This window comes from Mauremys reevesii, linkage group 1, assembly GCF_016161935.1.
Source record: "Mauremys reevesii isolate NIE-2019 linkage group 1, ASM1616193v1, whole genome shotgun sequence".
In the NCBI taxonomy this organism is placed as follows: domain Eukaryota; kingdom Metazoa; phylum Chordata; order Testudines; family Geoemydidae; genus Mauremys; species Mauremys reevesii.
In genome coordinates, this window is record NC_052623.1 from 327,206,038 (window position 1) to 327,218,438 (window position 12,401).

Genomic DNA, 12,401 nt, shown 5'->3' on the forward strand with positions numbered 1-12,401 from the left:
TCATGTCTCTACATAGACACATTGAGCATTAAGTCAGTGAAAAAAGACCAGTTCACCTCCATCACAAAGCATGAGACTTTTTCTCCAGGTTCCAAGGCCCTAGTACTGTCAGCCTGGTTTCTAAAGGGAACATATTAATGTTTCTGGGTTTCTACTTTCTGTACCTTTCCCCAATCTGATTTGGAAAGAAAATGACACCAGCTTGATGTCTGTTGGTTTCTACCTAGACAGAACTGCAGAATTTTGGCAGTCACAACCAATGTACTTTCTGTTTGAAGGACCCAGTGTTCAGCCTTCAGCCTCAAAATACACTACAATTACTGCCCACTTAACATCCTCTCGCTTAATGTTGTTTTGATCTTACATCTGTGCTCAATTACAGAACATGCTCCATTTAAAGTTGTGCAATGCTTCGCTATAACGTCGTTTGGCTGCCTGCTTTGTCCACAGCTGGCAGCCCCCCATCAGCTCCCTTACGCCCCCCACCCCAGCACCTCCCATCCGCCGGCAGACCCCGCAGATCAGCGCCTTCCCCCCCACGGCAATCAGCATTCAGGAAGGAGGGAGGAGGAGCGAGGACTCGGTGTGCAGGCTCCCCCTCTCTCCCCTGCCTCCTGAATGCCACAAGCCAGCTGATTGCCATGGGCAGGAGGCAGGGGACAGAGGGGGGAGCCTGCGCGCCCAGTCCTCGCTCCTCCCCCCTCCCTCTTGCCCCCTGAATGTCGCAAGGCAGCAGATTGCCACGGTCAGGAGGCAGGGGAGGAAAGGGGGAGGAACGAGGACGCAGTGTGCAGAGTAAAGAGGGAGGAGGGGGGAGAAGAAGAGGTGGGTTAAGGGTGGGGGATTGGGGGAAGGGCCGAGGGTTGAGCCCTCCGCCCCTGGTGCTTGCAGAGTAGGGGAAGCTACCGCTGCTGCTGCGCAACGTGTTTCTCCTAGCCTACAGCACCTTCAGCCTCCTTGCCTGCCTCATTGTCTGCAGTGCCAGTGGGCTGTGCCTGTGTGGGGTAAGGCGGGGGCACCTCCCAACTATAGTACTGTACCGTATGACAAAAAAAATTTCCCTGGAACCTAACCCCCCGTTTACATTCATTCTTATGGGGAAATTGGATTTGTTTAACATTGTTTCACTTAAAGTCACATTTTTCAGGACCATAACTACAACGTTAAGTGAGGAGTTACTGTACTTGTCCAGGAGTATTTAAACATACATTCTTAAGGCCTACAGACAAGTGAACTTCCCATGATCTCTAGGAATCAAAGCACACACAAGGGTTGTGGTGACTTCCTGGGCTGAAGAAGCCTTTGAGTATAGGACAGCTATTTGGTATTCCCTACATGCTTTTTCAAAAGACTACAGACTAAAGTTGCTGTGTAGACAAAGCTCTTTGGGCAGGGACTTTGGCTATGCCTAGCACACTGGTGGTGCTATAAAGACAGCAATTAATAAGAAATAAAAATGAAATAATGAGCCTACTTGCCTTTATGTGGGAAAAAACAATGGAGTGTGGTTCTAGGAGGAAATCTCTGCAAAGTTCTCTCTGTGTAGTTTTCTCCAATTCATTCTTTTGCGAGGTGGAGTTTGGTACCTCACAAAATGAAAAAAGGGTTCTTGCCCCCCAGGATCCACAGATCTCTGGTGTTCCATATGAAGCTATGGCTATCACCACAGATGATCCCTAACCTCCACACCACTGCCAGGAACTGGTGTAGGGCCAGACCTGAAGCTCCACTGGAGTTCACTCCACCACAAACTATGCCTAGAAGTCTACATGAAGTATGTACATGGCGGAGGGCACAGAAATGTAATTGTAATGTGAGATTTTTTTCAACAGATTCTCAATGGAACTTCAGGGTCAGTGTAGCAGGAATGTGTTTTGAATCTCCTCTTACCATTTACTCCCTTGTCCAACTATCTTCCCTCAAACTGCATGGAGGGCTCTCTTCAAGCATCACAATTGGGGATATGGTGCTGTGGATACCCTTCTGCCAAGCCAATGGTGTGATAAATTACATGATGTACATGTACAGATCCCCCTGAGGATCTGAGAGAGACAACGAAATTAAAAAAAAATTAGTGACACAAATGCCTCTGCAAACCTAGACTTTACTAGTCCTGTACTACAGGTCTTGTTGGTATTTTCTGCTCTTGTGATCTACAACTCATCTTTTTCATTCTTTCTCACTTCCCTCTCCCCCATCTGTATACTATTTTTATAACAGATTGCTATAAAGATCACAGCCCCTCAGAGATGGTGTAAAAGAGGATGCAAAAATATAAGTTACTAGTTATCATTTTGCGCCGGTATTAAACCACTTCTAAATAACATACTTTGAAAGAATTTGTGAGCTGCGTTGACTCTTTCTTATAGTATATCTCTTACAGCACTTCATTTTATTTTTATGGATGTTGTTCATTTATTTAAAAGGTTAAAGTTGGCAACATTTGTAGATGATACAAAACTACTCAAGATACTTAAGTCCAAAGGGATCTCACAAAACTGGGTGACTGGGCAACAAAATGGCAGATGAAATTCAGTGTTGATAAATGCAGTTATGCACATTGGAAAATATAATCCCAACTATACATATAAAATGATGGGATTTATATTAGCTGTTACCACTCAAGAGAGAGATCTTGGAGTCACTGTGGATAGTGGATAGTTCTCTGAAAATATTCACTCAATGTGCAGCAGCAATCAAAAAAAGCTAACAGAATGTTAGTAATCATGAGTAAAGGGATAGATAATAAGACAGAAAATATCATATTGCCTGTATATGAATCCATGGTCACCCACATCTTGAATACTGCATGCAGATGTGGTTGTCCCATCTCAAACAAGATATATTGAAATTGGAAAAGGTTCAGAAAAGAGCAACGAAAATGATAAGGGGTAGGGAACAGTTTCCATATGAGGAGAGATTAATAAGACAGGGACTTTTCAGCTTGGAAAAGAGACTACCGGGGGGATATGATAGAGCTCTATAAAATCATGACTTGTGGAAAAGTAAATAAGGAAGTGTTCTCATAATACAAGAACTAGGCAGCAGGTTTAAAACAAATAAAAGGAAGTATTTTTTTCGCACACAGTCAACCTTTGCCAGAGGATGTTGTGAAGGCCAAGACTATAAAAGGGTTCAAAAAAGAACTATATAAATTCATGGAGGATAGGGCCATCAATGGCTATTAGCCAGGATGGGCAGAGATGGTGCCCCTAGCTTCTGTTTGCCATAAGTTGGGAATGGGCAACTGAGGATGGATCACTTGATGCTTGCCAGTTCTGTTCATTCACTCTGAGACACCTGGCATTTGGCAACTGTCGGAAGACAGGATACTGGGCTAGATGGACCTTTGGCTGTGCTTATGTTCTTTAAGTTCTTATGCTGTGGTTAATGAACTATTAACAGTGTAAGTCTGGTACATATGCATCAAGAAAAAAAAAACCCTGGAAGTCACAACAGGAGCATGAAAGAAGAGAATATTAAACAGTGCCAGAAATCTTCACTGGTGATTGGTTACTGGTGCAGTAATACCACTGGTCAGTGAAATTCCTAGCTTTTTCTTGTATAACTGGATACATTGTGAAGTCATAAGCTAGTTACAGATCTTCACTCCTGGTAAAACAATGGGATGTCCCTAAATCTTTGTTGAATAAGCACTAAATAAAGGTTAGAAAGGAAACCATGTCTTATGGGAGATGTTAGTTAGGAATAATCTTGTTCTGGACACAGATTTATTTTTGAACTAATGCATACAGAACTCACTGCAATTCTATTAATGCAGGATGCCAACAATTTAGAAATTGGCCCTGAACACCCATGTTTGGTATTGTACTCAATACAGTTCAAGTCCTGTTGATGCTGACAAAAAAAAATCTCACAATCTGTGTATGATCTGTTTGTAGTCTGAGTACAAAAAGCCTCCAATTTAGGAATATTTTATAATGATCCTTTGAGTCCCATGATATACATGCTTTATTTGTAAGAGGTGCCAGGGATTAAGCACTTAGGCGCTGGGGCTCAAGCAATTTTTTTACTTTCATAACTGATGCGGCAAGCCCAGAGGTGCCAGAACTATGAACTGCCAAGCCCAGAGGTGCCAGAACTATGAACTGCCAAGCCTAGAGGTGCCGGGGCTCAGCTCTGGCTAGCCCTGGCACAAATTAAGCACTGATTATACACCCTAAAAGAAATTACTAGACCCTTTTCTTGACCTAGCAATGACAATTTGGGATTTCAAAAATGTGTATTACTTGTATCTGTAAATTAGTTTAATCAATTACACCTTCTGAAAAACGTCTATGATGACACAAACTAAACCAATTTACATTATCAGGTTGTTAAACCAATACTGCATGACAAAATTATTTTACATGTGGCAACTGCAAAGAACTACAGTTTTTCTGTTGGATTCTGAGAAGATCTCATTATGAAGGTTAAAATTATACAGCATCATAATGCAGATTGCCTTAATTCCTCATAAAATCTTGCAGAATCCTATAAACTCTAATTTGCAGGTATTGCACTTTTCAGAACCAGTAGGTATAATTCTCTCAAGAGATGGTGCCAGGTTGTATGCAGTACTTGGTAGCATGGCGAAATTCTTCAGTGTAATGAATACAGCCCTGTCTATAGCAGTCTATGGATATGTCTGTTTTGTTTTGGGTTTTTTTTTTTTCAGTAAATTGTGTTTTTATTACACAAATTCAATACTTTATGGTTCATTATTATTATCTGCTAAGAATTAACTGTGTGCTCAGTGCTATATCTGCAGATAGTGATTATGCTCAAATGCACACTGACATTTAAGTGATTACCACAGTTTTATAGAAAACTGAATTAAAAGGGACATGTCTTGATTTTAAAGCTCATTTATTTAACCAACCCCTCCCTACCACCAAACCCTATGATATAGTCGTAGACTTTATAGACTTCAATGCCTTTAAAAGTGCTAAAATAAAGGGAATGCGATTTTACTCTTAATTTCTCTTTTTTCCATTTCTTGGTGCAATTAAAAAGTAGAAAATAACACAACTGCTCATTTCTTAAAGTTATATATTAATTTTGTTTGTTAACTACCCAGTCAGAACCTGTAAGGCACAAGGAATAAAAAAGGGAGGAAATTTTGGTCCAGCCTTCTTCTGATCCCCCTAAAATAAAATTAAAATATTACCTGGATACAGGAAACCAAGCAATGGTTTTCTGCATTACTTAGCCACTGTACCAATCTCACTGCATCTAGATAGCAACATATGAGACAGCATGACCATCTGAACGTGGGAGGTAAGGATATTTTCGCACCCCTTAGAATATAACAGCTGGACAGTGTGCAACCAACATTCTCTTAGCTTGCCTCACTAGCACTAATTTTAAACATCTGCCAGGAGGTTTAGTCACATCTTTTTTTAAGGAGGATGAAGAGATTAATGATGGAGATGAGTGCGAAGACATAGACATAGCAGTTCAGCAAAGCACATACATCACACTTAGAGGTCCTAATAGCTAGCATTACATATTGGACCAAATTCATCCCTGATGTAACTCTATTAAATTCAGTGGAGTTATACCAGGGATGTAGTTGGCCATAATTATTGTATATATAAAATGCATACACCTACAGAGAGAGAAGCCTATATGTGTTTATATACATGTGTGTCTGTGTGTAACTACATTAGAAACAGTAAGGTTGCAAAGTCAAACAAGAGTTAGGAAATGCCAGAATTAAGGTTAATTAATAAGGTAAATTTAGCATATTGACATAAGTGTTACAAACTCATATTGAGTATGGTATATAAACTGTGTATGGTGAGCTACAAACAATTAATAAAAATCCAGTATATTTTGAATTAATACAATACAAAATAAGAGGTGTGTGACTAGGAGCAAACCATTGTACATCTGATAAAGAGGACAAGAGGATGCCAGGGAGGGAATTCAAGTGGTGGGGGAGACATGCATGGGGAAGCAGCAAATAAGATGATTTTTGCTATGATGGTTTGATTAGATGGGAAAATCAGTGTTGGGGTGTATGTGGAAAGGAGGCTACTGTCGTCAGGACAGCAAGGAAAGGATGGATTTTTAGAGCTATTACAGAAGGAGAAAGAACAGTAACGGGCTGTATTAAGTGAATGACAGAAAAGCTGAAGACGGCAGTGAGGTTATGAGTGAGGGTGACGGGAGGACAGTGCCATTATTGATAATGATAGGTAAAAAAAGAGGAGAAAAGAAAGATTAGGCAAAAGAAATGTGGATTGTGACACAATGAGTTTGAGACAGAGTTGGGACACCCAGAAGGAGATACTGGAGAGACAGTTGCAGATGTATGACTGGACAGTTGGAGCCCATGCACACTACAGCTAAAAATAAGTCACAAAACCACAATATAGTGGCAAAGTGCAGTCTGACAGGTAGGGTTGCCAGGCATCCAGTTTTCAACCAGAATGCCCAGTTGAAAAGAGACCCTGGTGGCTCTGGTAAGCTCCACTGACCAGGCTGTTAAAAGTCCGGTTGGCCGCCCGCAGCGGGGCAGGCCTAGCTCTGTGTAGCTTCTGGGAAGCTGCCAGCATCTCCCTCTGGCTCCTAGGCAAAGGATGGCCACAGGGGCTCTGTGCACTGCCCCCGCCCCGAGTGCCAGCTCTGCAACTCCCATTGGCCAGGAACAATGGCCAATGGGAGCTGTGGGGGCGGCACCTGCAGGCAGGGGCAGTGCGCGGAGCCACCTGACCACGCCTCCAGCTAGGAGCCAGAAGGAAATGCTGGCCACTTCCGGGGAGCTGCCTGAGGTTGGTGCCACCCACAGCTCACACCCCAAACCCCCTCCCACACCCCAAACCCCTTCTCCAGCCCTGAACCCCCTCCTGCACCCAAACTGCTTCTTGGAGCCCGTACTTCACACCCCCTCCTGCAACCCAAAACCCTGCCCCAGCCCTGAGTCCCCTCCTGCACCCAAACCCCTCATCTCTGGCCCCACTCCAGTGCCCACATCCCCAGTCAGAGCCCTCAGCCCTTCTTGTACCCCAACCTCCTACCCCAGCCCGATGAAAGTGAGCGAGTGTGGGAAAGAGTGAGTGACAGAGGGAGCGATAGAGTGAGCTTGGATGGGGCCTTGGAGAAGGAGCGTGGCCTCGGGGGTAAGGGTGTGGCAGGGGCGTGGTGTCAGGGGCAGGGCAAGGGTCTTCAGTTTTCTGCAAATAGAAAGTTGCCAACCCTACTGAGTGGACCAAAACCATTTTTCTGGAACACACCTAAAGAGCTGGACTTGGAAAAGGTTGCCAGTGATTGTGGTGAGGGCTCTGTCAGTAAAGCTGATTTAAAGCAGAAAAAAAGATAGCAGAAAAAGAAAAAATCAGATGTAGAGAGCATATAAAGCACAGTTGAGAATGCCAGAGGGTAAATGGGAGAAGGAAGAGAGGGTGTAGGTGAAGAAACAGGTGGCTATGAGGGACAATTTCTTTAGCGTAGGAAAAGAAGAATGTGCCTGAAGGCAGCAGGGAAACAGGCAGAAAAGAGCGAGAGCAGTTAAGGAAAAGGAAGTACATGGAGACTGGAATGGAAAGGGTCAAGGGTGCAGGCTGTGGGGTTTGGGAATCTCTGGAAAAGGAGGACAGAGCTGAAGGCATGGGAGGGAGCAGTGAAAGGAAAAGTGGATAGCACTAATCTTGTCTTTAATGTACTTGCCATCTCCTGAGAAGAGAGGAAGGAGAAGGAGGAGGAGTGGGATGCAGTGTTAAAGACACACAGACCTGGAGAAGATCTGATACGCGTAGGAAGCGTGGGAGTTAATCTAGGAGGAGAAGCAGAGCACTTCAGGAAGGAACAGAACAGAGCTGAAGGCAATTATGCTTAATGTAACACAAACTAATGAAAAATAAGACTCCCACATCTTAAAAGAGCAGGTACACAAGCGCTACTAGCACTAACCAATCAATCAAATGAATTAAGGCAGAACTGAGACTGTCCTCCCCAAGGCCAAATTGCTCCCTGGGATGTGAGCATCTGGGGATGACAGTGACTTAAAAAAATGAAATGGCAAACAAAGGGTCTGTGGAGGTCCAGGAAGATGTATTTGAGAGAGTACAGTGTGGGAAGTGAGTGTCCATTCCCACTAATGGATTCCAGCCCTTGTAGGCAACCCACAAACCATACCTTACAATGGGACAAAAGTCCAAAAGCCTAAGCAAAGAAAGAGTCCTTCAGTGCTGGACAAACAGCACAATATTAGCCATATTAATGGCTCTGTGAAATAACCTTTGACTTTGTAAACAGATCACATAATTTAGTCCTCCTAAAACATCCATAATAGAAATTCAGCAACCATTCAGCATAATAAACAACTCACTTCAATCTTATCCAACTTGAGTCAGAGTCTGTTTTCTAACATGAGATGCTTTTTCTCTCTTTCTCTTTAGGTAAAGTAATTGCAACTTCTGTATTTTGGGAATACAGCAAGGCTGGGGCAATCTTAGTGGGAGTGTCTGGAGGGAAACATAGGGGCACAGAAGCCACAGCCTGCTAATGACAGCCTGCCTTGCTCTGCAGTCCTGCACCATTAGTCTCCCCAGAATCCCAAAGAGTCCATTAATCCTATTTTGGCAGAACTGGCGTATAACCTGAGAAACAGGCATTCCAGCATCCCATAAAATTCCAAATTCCTTCCTTGCCTGAACAGTTGTAAGAGTTATTTTGACTTCCAGAGGTGACCAGGAATGAAAGTATCTTTCCATGAATTCTCCTGACAGCAGAAGGAAGAAAAGAGGGAAGAACAAATGACAAAGGAACAGCCAAAAAACAAAACAAAACTAATCCAACGTTCCCTCTCCCTCCCCGCCCCCACACACATTCACAAAAATCTTAGCGATGCTGACTCTATGTGGAGCTTTAGTAATTCTCACTTTATTTTCAAAATGATCAATTGGCAGCACTGTTACCTTTAATGATTGCTGGGGGAATCACTCACTCTGAATTTTGTTACCTGTAATTTGTTGGAGACAGCCTCAATTTTTCTTTTCAATGGTAGTTAACAAGGCTCAACACCACACATTTTTTACTGCTGCAAATCCAAACTTTTTGTGATCTCAGAATTAACCCTCTGAATGCCTAATTCTGGCCATAAAATGGAGAAGACTGACATAACTCCCAAAAGAACCATATCAACACTTTCCAAAGTCCTCAGTCATTAAAACAATAAAATAAAATAATTCCCTTAGAAGCTGAAGTATTATTGTGGGGCATGATTTACCCAGTGTCAGCTTCTAAAACCAGAGAGGTGTCCAACTTACCAGACTGACTAAACACTATAAGGAAGATAATAAAAAGTGTGTGTGGAAACTAAGCTCAGCAGGGTGCATCAACACTTCACTCTGCATGGGGCATGCACAGCCTTGGAATGGTATTTTTAAAAAAACTCTTGAAAAAAATCAAAGATACTAGAATTGGTAAAGACCTTTTAGTTCATGTAGCCTGTATGTCCCTGGCAATACAGGATTGATCCCCACAGTATACCTTGTAAGTCTCTGTCCAGTTTTGCTTTGGATAAAACTATCAATGGAGCTTTTAACACATTCTGTGGAAAACTATTCCACAGTGTAATAGACCAATATGTTATAATTTATTTTTCCTGATGTTCAGCCTGTTTTTTCCAGTGCTCAGTGCCATCTCATTATTTTTAGTTCATATCTCCGTGGACACCTTAAACCATTCCTCTTCCTCCATGTTTATGGCTTTGAATTTCTCAGAGACTGCTGTTACTGGATTTATTCCTGCTCATCACCACTTAGTCAAGTTAAACATATTTTGTTCTTTCCACCTACATTTATTTTGTTTCTCTTTTCTGACTTTCCTCCAAGTTCTGGAATTGGGGAGTCCAGAAGTATACACCTTACCCAGACACTCACAGCATCTATATTCACTAAGGGTCTAACTTATTCAGGGATTTTTCTATTTTTTTTTCTGTCCTCACTGCTGTTTGCACCATGTTACATTTAGTATGACTATGACGGGGTGTACTGGCCCCGCACTGGAGCAGAAGGGGTTAAAGCAGCACTCTTAGGGTACGTCTATACTTATCGTCCGGGTTGGCGGCTAGCGTTCGACTTCTCGGAGTTCGATATATCGCGTCTAATCAAGACGCGATATATCAAACTCCGAACGTGCTCCCGTCGACTCCGGAACTCCACCACCGCGAACGCCGGTGGCGGAGTCGATGGGGGAGCCGCGGACTTCAATCCCGCGGCATCTGGACGGGTGAGTACTTCGAACTAAGGTAGTTCGAGTTCAGCTACGCTATTCGCGTAGCTGAACTTGCGTACCTTAGTTCGACCCCCCCCCCTTAGTGTAGACCAGGCCTTAGAAGCAGAAGCCAGGGCCCTTCAACCCAGCTGGGCATACGCCAACTGCTGCTACAGTATAAAAGGGAGCAGCCTAGCTCAGTTTATGGTGGCTGCCAAGGAGGAAGGATGCATCTTGCTGGCTCCAGCAGCTGCCAGGATCCCAGACTGTGGGTGCAGGAGATGTTAAGGCCCAGGCACTTGTGGATGCCCCAGGGAGATTGCAGTCACCACCTGAGGAACTCAGACACTCTGAAGACACCCTGAAGACACCCTGACTTCAGCTGCAGGAGTCATGGCAGGAAGTAGCCTGGGGAGGGGCTAGACAGTGTCTTGGCAGCAGTTGGTGGGTTGTGGGTGGATTCCCTGCTGACTTAGTAGTGAATCTATTTGCCACTACCAGGGCCCTGTAGTGGGAACTGGTGGAGCAGGGAACCTGGGTCCCCTTATCTGGCTTCCCCCTTAGGGGGGTGGTCCACTGAACCACTTACTCTGGCCAGTGGGCCCTGCTTCCCTGCAGTCTGGGGGAGCCCTATTAGCTTTAACTGTGGGCCTACCACTCCCTTGTCCCACCCCTAGGGGGATGGGGTTTACTGGTGCTGTGACAATGACTATCAGTTAATTTTTTCAAGATGGCATCTACCCCTTTGTGATGAAGTGGGACTGTTCTTAATGTTTCCTCTGAATACTGTAAGGGTGCCTCAGTTTCCCCTATGCATTTCTTATGTCTCTAGGTGGTGGGATAAGGGGGTGTAATTGTTGCAGAGCAAAGGGCCAGTGTACATAAATGGCCAATACTCTGTCTCCTGGCAACTAATGGTCTGGGCCCTTCCCCTCTGCAAGGTCATAGCTAAAGGTGTTGGAGAACAAAGGAATCAGGTGACCTTCTGGGCTGGGAAAGGGACAAAGCCCAGAGGAGGCGGGGTGGAGGGTGAGTCAGTTTGGGGCTGGCTGGGAAAATGGAGGGGAGCCCAGATGGGGCTTGGGCCCCCCAAGATGGATCTAACTGAGGGGGTCCTGTGGTCTGTACCTGCAAGACCTGTCTTGGACTGTTCCTGTTGTCTAAATAAACCTTCTGTTTTACTGGCTGGCTGAGAGTCATGGTGAATTGCAGGAAGCCAGGGGTGCAGGGCCTTGTCTTCCCCCAAATTTGTGACACCCTTGTAACACTAAGACCCCTCAGGTGTGGCAGCTGACTCAGTGCCTATGCAGACTGCAGTCAGCTTCTTCACAGCCCTTTTGGGGAGGAAATAATTAAGATTCACTGTTGACAGGGTTTTCTGACTGTTTCATTATTCCTGCTTCCATTTCCCTTTAAGTCTACATTTTTTGTGACTCAAAAGCTGTCTCTCTTCATTCTGGGCATCCTTAGCCAACTTATCTTTCAGCTGTTCAACTCAAGGCTACAATCCCAGCCAGGTCTCAAGGATGTTTTTTCAAAGGAAGTCTCTCACTGTAGCAGCATCCTGTCTGTCTTTCAACATATCATCCTCTCTCTCTTTGGGAGGTTTTGTATCATGTCCTTCTTTCCAAGGGAGTTTCATTATGCTTTATGGGATACCCAAGTTTCCCTGTTCTCTCTAATGATGTCCAATATCCAGCAGTGGGAATAAAAGTCTGTACAAATTTAGCTAGGCCACCTTTGGGATCAGTTTGTTGACAATCCCAAGAGTAAAAGTTCTTCACCCAGAAATTACAGAAAAGTTCGGAAGTGTAATATGAAATTGTATACTTTATAAACTAGGTATTCATAAGCAACACTTAGACTGACATACCTTAGCTGAGGGATGGGCCCAGCACACAACTGGATCAAGATCAGGGAGCAAGAGGCCCCCTGATCCAGAACTGCACTATGTGTTCCTCAGCCATAGCCTAAGACATGGGCTTTTCATTCCCCAGGTAGAGTACACTGAAGTATTTCAATATGAGAGTGGCAAAGTCATGGATTTTTTTATTGTAAAGTCTATATCCAACAGGAAAATTTGCAACCTATATAGGTGCACATGAGGGAAAAAGAATTCTTGGCTGCAACAGTTATATGGACATCCAGCAGCAATCCAAGTCCAAGGCCTAATAGTT

At 44.0% G+C, this 12,401-nt stretch overlaps 1 protein-coding gene across 5 annotated transcripts in view; it reads right to left on the reverse strand.

Annotated features, from left to right (window-relative positions):
- Nucleotides 1–12,401, reverse strand: part of TAFA5 (TAFA chemokine like family member 5) — a 594,392-nt gene that overhangs the window by 72,362 nt on the left and 509,629 nt on the right. The window contains exon 4 of one of the 5 annotated variants that reach the window (XM_039519834.1): nucleotides 8,648–8,728. The exons of the other annotated variants lie outside the window; for them this stretch is intronic. Coding sequence (XP_039375768.1) covers nucleotides 8,675–8,728 — 54 coding nt within the window. The 3' untranslated portion in view covers nucleotides 8,648–8,674. Of the gene's footprint in view, nucleotides 1–8,647; nucleotides 8,729–12,401 lie in introns of those variants that run through there. 5 annotated transcript variants of the gene reach the window in all.